The sequence below is a fragment of the Camelina sativa genome, chromosome 8 (assembly GCF_030686135.1).
Source record: "Camelina sativa cultivar CO46 ecotype springtype chromosome 8, ASM3068613v1".
In the NCBI taxonomy this organism is placed as follows: Eukaryota; Viridiplantae; Streptophyta; class Magnoliopsida; order Brassicales; family Brassicaceae; genus Camelina; species Camelina sativa.
In genome coordinates, this window is record NC_141887.1 from 11,111,792 (window position 1) to 11,128,294 (window position 16,503).

The 16,503-nt window shown below is 33.2% G+C and overlaps 1 protein-coding gene and 2 non-coding genes across 3 annotated transcripts; all 3 read right to left on the reverse strand.

The window, feature by feature from the left end:
• Positions 1-3,897: 3,897 nt before the first annotated feature.
• Positions 3,898-5,328, reverse strand: LOC104707021 (large ribosomal subunit protein eL22y). The gene is made up of 3 exons (XM_010423272.3): positions 5,157-5,328; positions 4,760-4,997; positions 3,898-4,268 (listed from the first exon to the last, which is right to left on the reverse strand). The coding sequence occupies exons 2-3, from the start codon at positions 4,987-4,989 to the stop codon at positions 4,124-4,126; spliced, it is 375 nt and encodes a 124-aa protein (XP_010421574.1). The 5' UTR covers positions 4,990-4,997; positions 5,157-5,328; the 3' UTR covers positions 3,898-4,123.
• Positions 5,329-13,765: 8,437 nt separating this feature from the next.
• Positions 13,766-13,916, reverse strand: LOC147939933 (U4 spliceosomal RNA). The gene has a single exon (XR_015564936.1). It is a non-coding gene; the product is annotated as a U4 spliceosomal RNA (small nuclear RNA).
• Positions 13,917-14,121: 205 nt separating this feature from the next.
• On the reverse strand, positions 14,122-14,282 carry LOC147939934 (U1 spliceosomal RNA). The gene has a single exon (XR_015564937.1). It is a non-coding gene; the product is annotated as a U1 spliceosomal RNA (small nuclear RNA).
• Between the last annotated feature and the right edge of the window lie 2,221 nt (positions 14,283-16,503).

The following is a 16,503-nucleotide window of genomic DNA, read 5'->3' on the forward strand; positions in this document are numbered from 1 at the left end:
GGGTAGCTTGTAAGAATAGTTATAATATTTTTTAAACATTCCCTATAAAAATGAAACAGTTTAACTACGCAATGTATGTAATAGAGACAGACAGTAAAGATGAGTTTGGGTCAGTTTATGTCTACTTCCTGCCGCCGAATCCAAGTTCAAGTGTCACTAGTTTATCCCAGTTTTTACTTCACTCTGATGTCACTATATGTAATATTATAATATGTGTGCTAAAACAAAATGTAAAATATACTTTCATCAACAAAGCACTTAAGAGCGTTTCCATGCATATTGCCATCATCATTTGTGTATCATGGATATTCAAAATTCCATTATGTAAACGTTTGTTTCTAGGAGCTCGTTTAGTCACCCAAACGAAGAAGCTGCAAAAATATGGTGCTAACAGAATTCAAATTGTTTAAATTCATAAAGTACTTAAGTATCTCAAGTAATTAATATTAAATCATATTGAAGTATGAATTAAAAATCAAAATATAATCTAGTAATGTGAGTTTTAATTCATACTATGTAAATACGAGAAATATATTGTAAAGTATACTAGTACTTAATCATATTTATGTCATTTGAAGTGTGTTAATTCCGGATATTTTTAAAAATATATGTATAAAATACTTAAAAAACAAAAAAATACTAGTATACTTAACAATATATTTCTCATATTTATAGCTATTAAATATAAAAAAACAATTATACAGAAAAAAAATAATACCCACTAAGTTTTTTTTTTTTTTGGTAAAAGATGATAATACCCACTAAGTTCCATCAAAAAAATGATTTACTAGTGCCTAGCAAAAGTTTGAAACATGTAATTATATTATGTATAGTTGTTCACTTCCTCAAATACGAAACGGTATTATTTGATTTTAAACAAGAAAGAAATGAAATAGGAAGGATGGTGAAGAGAAATGAAAGATGATGATGAGGTGATGGAGACAGTGAGTGACACAGAAAGGAATGGGTTGCGTGTTCCTCGCGAGTTTCTTCCCTCCTTTTCTCTCTCTCTCTCTCTTTCTCTCACACCTCTTTCTTTTTTTTTTACCCGTTTGGAAGAGAAAGAAAACAAAAAGATCCCACCACCATAGTCCATAGATAGAGAGACAGAGACTTTGTGTGTTTGCAGAGTTCCCATGCAATTCTTCTATCTTTTTTTTACTCCATTTATTATCCTCCTCTTTGCTCAATTATTAACAAGGCCAAAACGAAGCTTTATATGATCTATGTATCTTATAATTAACATGAATAATATAGTCAAATGGGATGCAATAATGAGATGGGTAACAATTATCTATAGGGAAAAATGGTTATAAAAATTAGTGCTAGGAGATTGTAGAGTATTTTTTAATCTTATTTTCAAAACACGATTTTGTAATTTAATATGTACGTAATAACTACGATCATTTTCATCCGTCGCTTAAATGACGCAATGCAGGTTATATGGTAATTGGTAAGTTAAAGTAAAACTTAGTTAAGCAAAATCATATATTATATTTTTTTTAACATTAAATTAGAAGCTAACTCCAAGGTTAGTTGTCCAAACTGGAGGGAAAGAGTTTACAAAGGTAGATGCAGAGCGGGCAAGACAATCAGCCCGTACATTAGACATATGCGGAATCCTCAAAAACAAGGATGGAAATGATGAGCGAAGTGAGCTAAACTCATCCAATAGATTAGAAAAAGCAGGCCAATTATCAGGAAACTGCATCATCGCCACTAATTCAGCACAATCCGTCTCGAAACTCTGACATTGAGTGCCCGTCGCCAATATGGATGCCATCTCCCAAATCAACGCCTGAAACTCCGAATGTAGAGGTGATGGTCCGCGTCGCTGACTTCGTGCTCCCATTAATAATGTTCTATCTTCATTATTACATAACCACCAACCTAACCCTTTCAAAGGATCTGAAGACTTCCAAAATCCATCGACCTGACACCGGGAACAAGGGAGCCGAATCTCCAAGGGTAAAGGATCTAAAGGAACCGAAGTGAAGGACTTAGCCTCCTCCCATAACAACTTATCCATAGTCGCCTGAGTGATAATATCAGCTGGCTCTGCCTCTATACCCTGAAAAACTTTTTTATTTCTATCTTTCCAGATACACTAGACAATCCAAGGAAGACGGAAACTTATATCCGTGGTCACCGACTGGGACGACACCCGCCAATATAGGAAATCTAAGTTCGGAAAAATAGAACCATATGGAAAACCATCCACGCGTAAGTCGAACGGGGACAAAGCCCAGATCCGACGAGAACGGGGACACTCAAAAAGTGCATGATTGATAATTTCTACTGCCAAGCCACATCGTTTACATAAAGGATCACATTGGGCTCCCCGATGATGAAGGCGTTCCAACACAGGGAGGGAACCGGAGACAATCTACCAGAAAAAATGTTGAATCTTTGAAGGAACCTCAAGTTTCCAAGCCTGCGCCCGAAGAGCCGTACACATCGGTCCATACTCGACCTCGTTAACTAACTCACGTGCGAGCCGATAACCGGATTTAACCGAATACTTCCCTGATTTAGTGAAATGCCAAATCAGTTTATCCGGTTTAAATGATTTACTGATCTCCATAGATAAAATGATCTGAATATCTAGGGGATCCATGAACTCCTCTAGGATTGGCAAATGCCACTCTTTCGTAATTGGATTAATTAAATAGTTGATCATTAAATTGGGATGTAACTGCGCTCCTCAACCATTAGCTGGTCTCGGTTGATTTTCCGGAATCCACTAATCTAGCCACACCGAGACATTACAACCCTAACCTATCGCCCATCGTCAAATCAATTTTGATTGGTACATGTTTAAAAGTGTGAGCATCGAATCTTAGATAATAGATTTCTCCATGATATGTGAAAAAGAAAGAAAGGGTCGCATAAAGCAAGATTTCATTTAGATCAGGAAAAAGAAAATGAAAAAAAAGAAGAAGAAAGTGGAGGATTCTGAAGTTCACTGTCACTTACTTCTGACGAAGTGAATCGTTCGTTCCCCCATGTTTTATGGGTTTGGGTTTTTTTCCCGTCTGACGTCGTTTGCTTTTTAACTCTCTCACTCTCTCTCTCATTTAACACACCACAACCACACTCCCAAATCTAAGCTGAGATCATGCATTTGTAGTCAACTAGTCATGTTCATATTGGTAAGACATTGTGATACACTTAAATAGTAGTAGACTTTTTTTTTTTTTTTTTTTGAACAAACAATAGTTGTAGACTAAAACTAACATGATGTATACTAAACAAATCAAAACAGACAAACATATAAATTTTAACTATCAATTTAATAAGCAGATTTAAATTTACGTAACGAAAATACTCTTATAACCGCCATATAATGATGATAGACTGATAGTACAAATCTTTTGTACCATTGGTAATACTAACGATTGATTTATATCTTGCATATGTGGAGGTCAAAACCAGGTGAGGCGATTTAAAAAAACCCTAGTCAAATTCTGTAGATAAATCACTAAATCGAACTGGGTTAAGAGTTAACGAATTGAAAAGTTTGCGAGCTTGAATACAAGAAACAACTGAAATGTAAAAGTAAAGTAAAAGTAAAACTAATGAAATCTAGAGTAAAAACAAATAGTTGCATTACTTGTGTTGCTACAATCTCTTTGTCTTTTGATTTCATCATTAAATCCAATATCATATCTATTGATTTCGTAATACTCATCTCCGTGCTTCATGGGCATCACATTCACCTTTTATTTCTTATAATATCTTTGTATTATACATTTCACAAGTTCTCACAAAATTGGATTTGTGCAAAATCTAAAACTAATATATCTTTTGACTAACATAGTTAATCTTCATCATCTTAACAAAATTTTATCAAAATCATTAGCCATTTCTCTGAACAAATATGTTAATCGAGAAAACTTTTTGTAAGAAATGGACTCCATAGAAAATCTCAAGTGTTGCAACAACAAAATAATAATATCTAACACAAAACTGAAGATAATATCTAACACAAAACTGAAAAAGAGTATTACTTCAATCAAAACTAAATAATATCTAACACAAAACTGAAGATAATTGAAGAATCAAAACCAAACCAACAGGGAGAGCAGAACACAGCACTAGACTAAAACCGGTTTTACTGGTTTTAATCCTCTTCCTCTGCTTCGTTCTCAGCAATGTTGAAGTACCTCAACTCATAGAGGTTACGGTCCTTGTTCGCCGCAATCACTCTGAGCCAATCCCTCACGTTATGCTTCTTCAAGTACTTCTTTGTCAAATACTTGAGATATCTATCACAAACAAAAACAAATAACTACACTTAGCCACTGTCCAATATCAGAACAAAACACAATCCTATACTCAACTCCACAAGATAAATCAATCCAAGATTCTACCATCAGACCAACCAACAAAAGCATTACCAAAACCATTAGAGATTCTACAATCAGACCAACCAACAAGATGAACAAAAGCATTACCAAGACTATTAAAGATTCCAAATCCAACACTGTAACAAGCAACAAAATGATCATAAACATTACCAACAAAAAGATCAAACAAAAGCAGTACAAACCAACCGGTTTTATACATTAAAACTATACTCAACTACTAAGCAATAACTTAAAGATTCTACACATTCAAATAGTACCAACCAACAAGATGAAACAGAAGCATTACAAAAACAATTCCTACACAACACAACCCAATCAAAACCTAGACACAAGTTAAAATGCAAAACTGAAAGAAAAAAAATATTAGGATTTTAGTTAAAAATGATAACCTCTTGGAGAATTGACCATCAGAAGTAACAGTAATCTTGCTCTTCTCACGAGTGATGGAAACAGAATCACCAAGAGCACCAGCTTTACCACCAACCTTAATCCTCTCCTGAAGAAACTTCTCTAGAGAAGCAATCTCCATGATCTTGTCATCAACAGGCTTCGAACAATCAATAGTGAAGGACACTCCCTTCTTCTTCCCCTTTGTTGCTGCTGCACCACCACGACTCATTTTCACCTCTACGAATCCAACACACACACAAAAAATGTCAACAAAACAATAACAATTTCGAATCTGAATCTAAAGTTCGTCGAATCACATTTCCAGGAAAACGAAAGCTATACAATAGAGGTAAAGGAGTTTAAACAACAACAAGAATCGATTCTATGGAAGATTACCTGAAGCTGTAGGAGGAACTGTGTATGAAGAAGCGAGGAGCGGCGTCTCTTTTTGATCTTTGTTGCGTTTAGGGTTTTTTAGGCTTTAAAGGTGCTCATGTCAATTTGTTCTGATAAATAACAATGTGGTCCTGATTTGTTTGTTTAATCTAAATAAACCCCAAAACATTTCAGATTTGACTCAAAAACCCAGTATTTGTAATGTGTAAGTTTGAAAATTTTATCTGCAATGGGCCGAAAAGCCAGCGGACGTATTGTTCCAAAATGATAGTATCATTAATTCAACAACTCTTTTTTTTTTGTTTTTAACGCCAGATCAGTTATATTATATCATCGAAATGTTACATGATACTATGATATACACATCATACATGATGAAACCATTCAAGTCCAACTATTTTAAATGAGAAACCATTTGGTTAAATAAATCAAAGCATGATATTATTTAGAAATAAAATAAAAAGAATGAAACATTGCTCAACTTAAAACAAGTGCATAGATACTTCTTCAACTTTGGAAGTCCATAAACTTTCTCTCCACTGCCAGGTTGATGGATCTTGTAAGGATTCTAATCTTTATGTGGGTTTGGGTTGGTGTTTCTCTAGCAGGGAAGACAAAACGCTACTTTTGGGAGCAAGATGTCACAGACAAACCCCTTCACCCTTACATTCTGAGTTACAAGCCTTGATCTAGGCGATGGAGTCTCCTGGCGGCTGGCGTTGACTGTTCCATTTTTAAGACTGACTGTGCAGAGCTAATGGCAATGCAATCTTCGGAAGAATGGCCTGCTTATTCCAACCTGCTGGATGACTTTAGTTTACTCAGATCTTTCATCCTCGCTTTCACCCTTAACAGGATTCCACGTACGGCAAATGTGAGGGCAGATTGTCTTGCCCGTTCCTCACGTTCTTTAGTTTCAGAAACAACTTTTCTAAACTCTAATTTAATGTGTGGTTGATTAAAAAAAAAAAACAAGTGCATGTTCGTAAGTGAGCAAAGAATTGAAATCAGACCCATTAATAAATAAACGATATTTACATTAAAACATAAGGATCATTGTTTAACATACAACAAAGAAAGACAATCTCCAAAGCTAATACAACAAAAAGATAGAAATAGATAAGAGTCATCGAAATTGTAGACTTGAAAGTTACGAACCAAATCCTAGCAAAGCTGCAAGGGTTTTGGAACCTGTGAGATCAAAAAATAACAATCATTTTTCTATGAGCAAGTTGATAGATGAGAAGATAGTCACTGTCTTGGATCGAAGACAACAATATTCACTGTAGGACATGATAATCATACAAATTGAAGTGTTTGAGAAGAGAAGGGTTTGACCAACAAGAAGGGCCATCGTTCAAAAACGTCAATATTCTGCGGAGATCGTGAGAACTGTAATTCATCATCGGTATATAGCTCATCGTTATAAAATTGTTAAAGTTTTGAATCTTGGAAGAAGCTGAGATGATGTTACTTAAATATGAGGATACCTCATTAAAAGCTAATTTCATTCAAAAATTCATAAAATTGTAGATTAATTACTATTTTGAAAATAACCTATCATAAAAATAAAAATAATATTATCAATTAAAAAAGAGACTATATATTTCTTTTTTGTAACTTATTTCCCATTAGATATTAATGTTAGCAAGGAAATTAGAACTACAAAGTCTAACCACATAAAGTAAAGTTTATTTATTTTTGGTTTGTAACTTGGGATTATTTAACTTTACTTGGTGTTTGTTCAGTTTTTATATTCTCAAGGTTTTATAGAACTTATTTTGTAAAATGTTTTGCATTAGTTTTTAAAAGAAAAAAATGTAGCGCATCTTAGTTGGAACATGTATTTTTTATGCTAATTAGTACTATGGAGTTAGGATTAACATAAACACAAGTCATCATGTCCTTTCTGGTAAGACACCTTCATAGAGTTACACCACAACCATGGGAGTATCTACTTGAATGGGCACGTGCCATACACAGATTATATAGATTTAATAAATTTCGTAGGTAATTAATGTGTTTCTAGTTTAGTTGTCCCATATTACTCCAATAACCTAGATTGGCCATCGTGAATTATGATGCCTCATTCGGATCATTAATTACTTTGTTTTTCAAATATTAGTTTACTATTTTAGTGAAAACACGCATATTAAAAAATAGTTACTTTTAGAAAGTTTAACCAATTATAAACAAGTCTGCATAATATAAAATATAAATTTAATCTAAAAGTTGCATAAAAAATTGGAAACATCATATATTATGAAATAAAAATACTTCTCTAAACATCCTATATTATAAAACGGAGGCAATATTAAATACTTTCTATGTCATTTATTGTATAAACATTCAAGAATTATGGGGACTCGTCGTTTCTAAAGAAGATAGTTAAATCTTTTTTTTTTTTTTTTTCCGGCAGAGTACAAGATCAGCTCAAACGAGCCAATTGTTAGGAAAAAAGTTTACATAGGTAACTAGATGTGACTCTATTCTAGCACGTCGTGCTAGCTTGTCAGCATTACCATTATGTGTTCTGGAGACGTGAACTAGCGCAAAAGATAAGAACTCTTCCTTGTCCGCCACGATCTCATCTAAATACGTCTTGAAGGCAGACCACTCGGACGGCGAAGACACCATCTTCACCAGATCAGAACAGTCTGTATGGAAAACCACATTCTCAATATCCGCACCAATCATACAACGCATTGCCCAGATTAGAGCTTCCACTTCTGCATGGAGAGGTGACAAGCTGCGACGAAGGTTGGACGCACCCATAATGGGGAAGTCCCCCTCAGGGGAAGTGCAGTACCATCCTCGGCCTGTATATTGGTCAGTTATCTTCCAAGATCCATCCACAAAGCATCGGTAACTGGTTCTATATATGTTGGCCGTAGCCGTTACCACAGGCACATGACCGATAGTGGAATGAGGCCCATCCGTGGACGGGATCCCTACTGTGTCTGCTTGTGCCGAAATCCAAAATTTAGCTTCCTCCTCCGCCATCTGTAAAATTGCTAACGGATTGGAGTCCAAATTGCTAAAATTTTTGTCATTTCTAGCCTTCCAAATGTACTATAGAATCCAGGGATAATAATCCACTGAAGGATTCTGCTGAAATCTCCAGAATAAGTAATCCATGTTTGCATAGACAGATTCTGAAGGGAAACAGCCCGGTGATGTCGGGAAGGAGGATAGAGCCCAAACCTGCCTGGCCGGAGGGCATAAAAATAAAGCATGATTGATTGTCTCCTCAGAACCACCACAACAACCGCATTCAGAATCACAAGACATACCACGTCGCCGCAAATTAGATGTTGTCGCCATACAACCCGTGATCGCTTGCCATAGAAAATGTCTGAGTTTTGGTGGACACCGAATCTGCCAGACAAAAGCCTGTAGAGGAATAATGCTAGGGCCAAAAGTAGGCGTCGAGGCCGCCTGATTTTGACGCAAAACTTTATACCCAGATTTAACGGTGTACAGACCAGTTTTTGTCAAATGCCAACCCAATATATCCGGTGAATCTAGTTTACCAACAGGTAAAGCAGAAATAATGGCAACATCCTCCGGTTCAAAAGAAGCCGAGAGTAAGGCCAAATCCGAGGATTGTGAACTCCTGTCAATAAAAGTTTCAACTCTAAGATAGTTAAATCTGTTTACTAACTTTTTGCCATTTTGCGACATTATTTGGTATAATCACATTCTTTTATCCTCGTTAACTAACATTCTTTAACCCATCAATGATAATTTAAAGTAAATGAAATACATCTCTTATTAACATTTGTTTTTAATTTTACCATTATTCTCTTATATATAGGTATAACCTATTTTTATGATTTTCAGTAATTTCAAATTTTGTCGGCGCTTTCATTTATTTTATTCTAATCAATTTAATTTCAACAATTTTCTGACGATTTTACTAGCATATGTTTTAAATTGACATCTAAACTTTTTATACTTATTATTTCTCTATTAGAAAAGTGAAAAATTTGGAAGAACTATATTTAGAAGAAAATATTATAAACAAATGCAAAACAAAAGCAAAAGCATAGCAAAACATATTTTTTTTCAAAAATGTAATGATAACTAGTTTAGAGATAATAAATTTTTTAAAAAGAAATGACCTATTATTAAATAACTATATACTAATGATTATGGTCAAAAATGTTTTTAGATCCGCCACTGATATGTTATGTTCCACAACCCTCGGTAAAATATTTTTTTGTCTTCTAAAATATTTATTGCCTAACTTGAAGAATAGTATAAAATCTTGGATAGTAGCATGTGCATTTTAATTTAAACCGAAATCTATTAAAACGATGGCTGGATTTTTACTAATACTCGATTGCAAAAAGATTGTATCAATGCCTTTTTTATAGTTAAGATTTAAGAACTTAAGATTTTAACGTCATTATTTGTTTGTGTTAAAGTGATATTTTCGAGAATATGGCTTAATTTTATTTAGATATAATAGATAAGTGATTTGAAAAGAAACCGAGTTAAATCAAATGGATTTATCATGAATCGATATATCATATTATTCAAAGAGGAAGTCTACTTTGGAATTGAACTGGCATAAGCCAGTAATGGTTATTGTAACTGTAATTTTGGTTAGTCTACTTTCTTTGGTCGAGCATGGATTGACAGAGACAAATTATGGACATGTTCTTTATTGATATGCTCAAATTGAACCCTAAAGCTAATCTCTCAAATTAAAAGGTCACTGTAATACTTAGAGGTCGAATTCCACAAGAATTCAAATCTACACAATAAATTATATAGTTTTATAATTAAGCTAAACAAGTTGATTTAAATTAAGAAAATCAATGCAAATATTACATAAAAGTGTTGTAAATTCAGAAGATCAAAAAGCTAGGTCCAGAGAATTTCTCAGGAAATTACAAAATATTAAATCATAATTAAATATGATTCAAGCAATTAAAATCAGATCTAGAACTCTAAACTCTTTTGTAAAATAAATCAGTTCTCACTACAAATATTATCTAAATTTAAAACCAGAAAATCTAAATCTCTTTGTAAAATTCTAGGTTAAAAATCAGCTTTAAAAACAAGTTTAGATTGTTCACAAAATCACTAAATCAAATCTCTTTGCAAGAAGTAATTTTGCTCATCAAAAGGTTTTATCAGGAAAATCAATTATATTCCCATATCAATTTATTTTCCTAGGTTATTAATTCTAGGTGATCAATCAAGAATTAATATGAAGAACAACCTATGATGAAGATCTAGAATAATGAATCCTAAATAAACAGATCTAATAAATCATAAAATCCCTCTGAAAAACCCTGAACCTAACAAGCAAACTACTCAGATATATTCAATGAAACACAAATCATCTTTCTGAATAATAAGCAATTGAAATTAAAAGAGTAAAGAGGGAGTTTATGAATTCTTCTCTCAAAGCAGTTTAGATATCTCTCTCCCAAAAGCTTTCAAAATCTCACAAGGTTGCAGAAAATAAAACTTGCTAGAATAAAATTTCAGGGTTTCTAAAACCCAAAAACAATATATATCCTTAAACACGTCAGGGACTTATGTTGCAATTATGGAAGACTTCGGGCAATTTTGTAAAACTTCCAAATTTGAAGACTTGCCTCGACTTGCATGGGTGTCGACTGATGCTCATGTGGTGTCGGTCAACGCTCTTCGTATAATCAGACTCTAAATTGATTTCCTCCGGTTAAATGCTCCAGAATCATCCAAATTGCTCCATTTCGCTCCATCCGTGCCAAAATCCTAGAAAACCTGTTAAGACTCTAAAACATCTTAGAAAACAAATCAAAAGACTCAAAAATCACACTTATATCATGGTTAAAAACCGTAAAAACCATGATATATCATTTATCACGCCAGAGACTAGCCTTTCAGCCTACATATTCTCAAGTGCTAGTGGGTTTGCGTTGTACCATGTGGTCATTGGAGGCCTTACATATATTATATGTTAATCGGGTGGAAGTTGCTATTGAAAATGCTGCAGCTACTGTGGCAATCAATAATCATAAGGACTGGACAAGGTATGGTTTTGTGTTTCGAGACATTCATACCAGATTATCAGAGTTTTCTTACTGGGAGTGCCATCAAGTTGCGGGTCCAGCAAATAGGGTGGTCAATGCTATTGCGAAAAGTGTCATGACGGATGAACTTGGGGAGCTTTTTTGCCTTCATGATCAAGTCAGGGCTGAAGTTGGATAATTGATTTTTTGGCTTTTAGTTTTGCTTTTAATTTTGTTGTTACTCCCAAACATTTTTTTAGATTCTATCAATTGACAAAAAAAACTCTAATATGATTATAACAATATGATTTTCTTGTAGATGAAGATCGTCGTCGAAGTCTCTAACAATGCATTCGTCCCCAGCTTCCGTCTAACTTAAAAGCATATCATAATTTTGATATTGCCTCACGCAACTCTAGAATAACACGACAATTTTCTTGGTATTGTCTAACCACCTATAGCCCAGGATTTTTCCATAATTTGGTAATTTAGATGGATCTTTCGTCCATCTAACCTTGACCAAATAAAATCGTTTCATCAACATACATGGTTTCAAAATGAATAACGGGCAAACCAGCCGTCGGATATGGACGGTAACAAGTCTTTAAAGTCTTTAGGACGTAGGGACGATAATTTTAAAGTCTCCCAGACCTAGGAAAATCGGCCATCGGATATGGGTGAGCTCACGGGCCTAGTGAAAGAAAGTGAGGTCCATTAAAAAAAGTGGATCATTAGATTGGAAGTAGACATGGGCCAATAAAAGATGACGGTCGGGGCATTAACGAGCCGGAAAAAACCATGTTAAACGAACTCCAGTGACCATTGCAAAAGTTTTCAAGTATCGATGTATTGTTTGTATTATTTATTCCTGAAAAAATCTACACAACATTGATATTCTAAGGGGATAAATTCCATTCGGAGAGAGTTGGAAAACCATTATTTCGTTGTGCAGTTATGTCATATTAAAATGATACATATGAGTTATGGGTTTAAGGTCATCGTTTTGGTGAACGTGATTTATTTGGTTGGTCGTCCTCTTCCTCCAGGTGCACGCCTTGAATGACTACCATCTACTCCAATCTTAATCTCTTTGATTATATTAGGATCCCAGACCCTTTCTCTTCTCAAAATTTTAATACCTTCTAAATAATAAAATTCCATATAATGAAGTTGAATCAATTCAAATCGAATAAAACCTTTATAAAAGAACCAATACAAAAATTGAAAGGGAGTAGAAAGAACATGATACATGAAGAAATGTAAAATCAAATTGCAAAAAAATCGAAATGGGAGACAGTTCAAATTCATTTTCTTTGAAAGTTCTTTATATTGAATATAGGGATCGAGATAAAAAAATCGTATGAAATTTGAAATACAACTAAACCAAAATTGGATTGGATATATAAAAAAAATGATTGAAATAAAAACTTACTTGGCTTTAAAGGTTCGTATTGTACTCGGGCCAATGTTGTGTTCGATATCCCAGAGAACAAGAAAAATGTCAAAATTAGTAAGCGAACCATGACGTTAAACATTTTTACGTTGTATTCAAATTTTATATGAACTTCATCAATTTGTAAATTGGTGCATATATATAAAGAGAGAGAGAGAGAGAGACATACCGTGTTCATTTAAATATATTTGCAGAAATGGTGCCAATGTGCCATAGACATATGGTTTGGACTACATCATTGACATTGTCCTCTAAAAATGATTAGTTTATGTGTGTTGACTGTTGAAAATGCAGATTTGACTCCTGTAAATTTCTTCTTTGAAGTGGTCTAAAACATTACTTCTGGGAAGTGGTCTAACATGCTTATTATTATTTCATAATTTTTCTGGAGGACTGAGTCCAGGTTTAATTAGTTTACGTTGGCTAGAATATATATCTTGTCAAATAATATTTAATAAGAAACATATACAATACATGACTCTCTTACCCCTTTTCGTTTACCAGCAACGTGTGAAATTATTCAATGATACTACAAGGCCGTAGAATCGTCAATTTGTGAAAATTATTCAACAGAACAGAGTCTAACACCATTATCTTAAGTTCACAAAGCATCTTGTGTTTACATAAACCAAAGTTGATTTATCATCGAATTTTTCGATCTTATACCTGCCTTGTGTTAGTTCCATCATAAATGGAACTCAAGAACTGTGTCTTCCTTGGACTGTAGTTTTCTGAACCGCAATTTCATTTTGATGGAATCGTATACGTACAATATGTAATTTCTTGCAGCGACGAAGTTGAGATTAGTCCCTTTGACATGCCACGTATCCCATTCGTTATGATATCATATCACTGGTGAGGTTTAATTAGACCTATGACTCACCGATTCAAATAATCTACAAGCCTACTAAGATCGACAAGAGTATACAAAGGTTTGTCTAACGATCTCTCATTTCTCTCTTTAACACGTTCCTAGATCACTATTACATCACCTAGCGGAGAGAGAGAATCATTAAACATGCTGTAGAAAAAAATTAGAGAGAAGAAGGGAGAGAAGTGAGCATACTAATGAAGCTTACATCCTCTATTTTTATATTAACACATAACTCAATATGGAAAAAAGATTGAACTAAGAATTGTAGAGCTTTACCCCGAAGGGAGCTCTTCCAGAAATTCTCGAAGGCCAAAGACAAGCAAAGGCCTAGGAGGGGGTTTGGAAATAGTTTTCAACCAGCAATAGACGCGCCTCAGTTAGAACCTCATTAGCTGCGTCATTGCCCCAAGCGCAAAGATGGTTTTTACACAACGAAAGCCTCTTTCTTTTATAGTCACACAATACCCATCAACTTTTTATGTGCTTCCGATGTGGGACTCTGTTCCTAAACAAAAAAAACATAAGTCGGGACTCTAATTCTGCTGATGACAAGCATATTTAATTTACACTGAAAACAATGAAGATTAACACTGAAAACATTAAGATTTAAGACTAGAAGTATGGTAAGGGCTGCGCGAACGCAAACCCCCTCTGCCACAAATAATGACGCAGGCTCTTCCTCTTGGGAAGACCTTAAGCTTAGCACCTCACGATATGTGCAATGTGGTCACTAGCCTAGGCCACTCGTCATCATGATCGCGAGTTGACCCCGTCCAGGTAAGTAATTTGCTCGTTCCATCTGCTTCTCTATTTATACTCCTGTTTCCGCAGTCATTACATTGGGTCCAAGCGATGTGGGATAATATCAAGGCCCCTGATTTCCAACAGCGTGAGTTTTTGTGTGTTTGTTTATAAACATGGGCTGGACGGTCTAGGCCCAGTCAAGTGACTGAAAAAATTTTGAATTTCAATTTGTGGTTTTTTTAACAATATCCCCTAGAGAAGTATTTTATGTGGAAATGCTGATGTGTGGCACTTATAAAAGTCCATTTTTCATTAAAGGACTAATTTTATTGGGAGATAAATAAGTATTTCCTTGGAATCTTATTAGCGAAACTCCTTTGTTTAAGTATGTAAATAATTCTTTGAGCTAATAACTAACCACTATACATTAAATAGTTTTAGTACCCAGTTTCCGCTGAAACAGTCCTAATACATATGAAACAAAAAAATGAAAATAAAATACTTCCAACAAGTACTCAAGACGTCAAAATAGTTGGGTGATTTAATAATTCCTTGAAACTAAATATATAATTTTTCATAAAAAAGAGTAAAAGACTAAAGAGAAATTTACCTATATAACCTTCATTCTAAATAAAGGTTTGTATGATTTTTTATAGTTTATATAATTATTAATTTATTATATTAATGAGACTAAATGTTTACATAGAATTTGTAAAAAAAATATTATTTGAATATTTTCTTGAATTGTGTCTTTTTTCAAACTAGCCCAACTCGAAACGAAAATAATTTTATTAATTTATAACAGTTGTTAATTTACTGTAGATACATAGCAATAACACCATTGATAAGTTATTCTTTTAGTCACTCTCTAATTTATTGTTTATGATACTTTCCAGCATAAATATCAGTTCGAGTCAAGGACGATTTAAACAATTGTTATTCTTTTAGTCTTTTATATGATCTTATGTTTAAATTATTTTGAATTATTATATGATACATTTATCTAATAAAATTTGTGATTTCCTTTTGCATAAGATGTGATTCAAATTTTATTAAACGGACATATATTACTCACTCGATGAATAAAAAAAATGTGTATACAATGTCCCACATCGCCTAGAAAAATAGAACAATGGTTCAAAGTCATACTATAAAAAAACCAAAATGATGTTGAATATGAATGAGCATGAAGCTTGATTTATCAGACATTAAATTTATAAATTTTATTTCCTTTACTCTATTGTTTTATTTTTAAATAATTTTAACTTTTAAAAAGTCAAAATATCATTAACTCAGTGCTACACGGGTAAACCATCATTTTATTATATTATTAACACTACTAATATTAAAGTAATCTTATTATATAAACCTTGGTTCTCAAAGTTAGTAACTCACTAGATCGTGACACGTGTTAGTTTTAACGATTAGAGACTAAAGTTAAAAACTCACCAGATCGTGACACGTGTCAATTTTAACGATTAAATATCAAAGTTATTAACTCATCAGATCGTGACACATATCAATTTTAACGATCATAAATTACAATTTTCAAGCTTGGTAAAACAGATAAACATAAGATAATTATAATCTTATTATATTTAAAAAAACAACTAAGATAAATATACTATGTGTCATCCATATTTGGTCGTTTAATTATACTATATAACGTAACACATTAAATTTTATGTCTTTGTTTGCACAAAAAAAATAAAAATAAATTTAATGTCTTTATGGTTAGCCAATTTCGGACACTGAGTACTGTGACAAGATTTGTGAAGGCAGTCTCTGGAAAAAAACTTGAATTGAAGTCTGAACTAATCTTTTTATTATATTAAAAATCTTATCATATAAAGTTGGGTTTTCAAATTAGTCATTAACATGATCATGACACGTGTCAAGTACACTGATGAGATGTTGACATGTGTCAAGTACACTGATGAGATGTTGACATGTGTCAAAAATTTATTATTTTTCAAAGCAGCTAATTAAAAAATAACATTAAATCTAAATTAAATTTACATGTTTATATCTAAAAAAATTTCTAAATTAAAAAGGAAAATTAACAAAACTAATCTATTTTTCATTGTACATTACTTATATTATACGTGTTTTCTCAATAAGATTTTGACATGTATAAACAAAAAAGTAATTCACTAAGAATGTATATTATTATTAATAAATAAATAGTGAATAACAAATTTAAAAAGAATAAATAAGTTATGTCAATTTTTTTTTTGAAACATAATAGGACAACTAATTGAG

Excerpts from the sequence above, each read along its gene's own strand:
- LOC104707021 (XM_010423272.3), bottom strand. The coding sequence starts at position 4,989 with ATGAGTCGTGGTGGTGCAGCAGCAACAAAGGGGAAGAAGAAGGGAGTG. Across the intron at positions 4,269-4,759 it reads GATGGTCAATTCTCCAAGAG|ATATCTCAAGTATTTGACAA; the intron begins GTTATCATTTTT and ends TGTTTGTGATAG.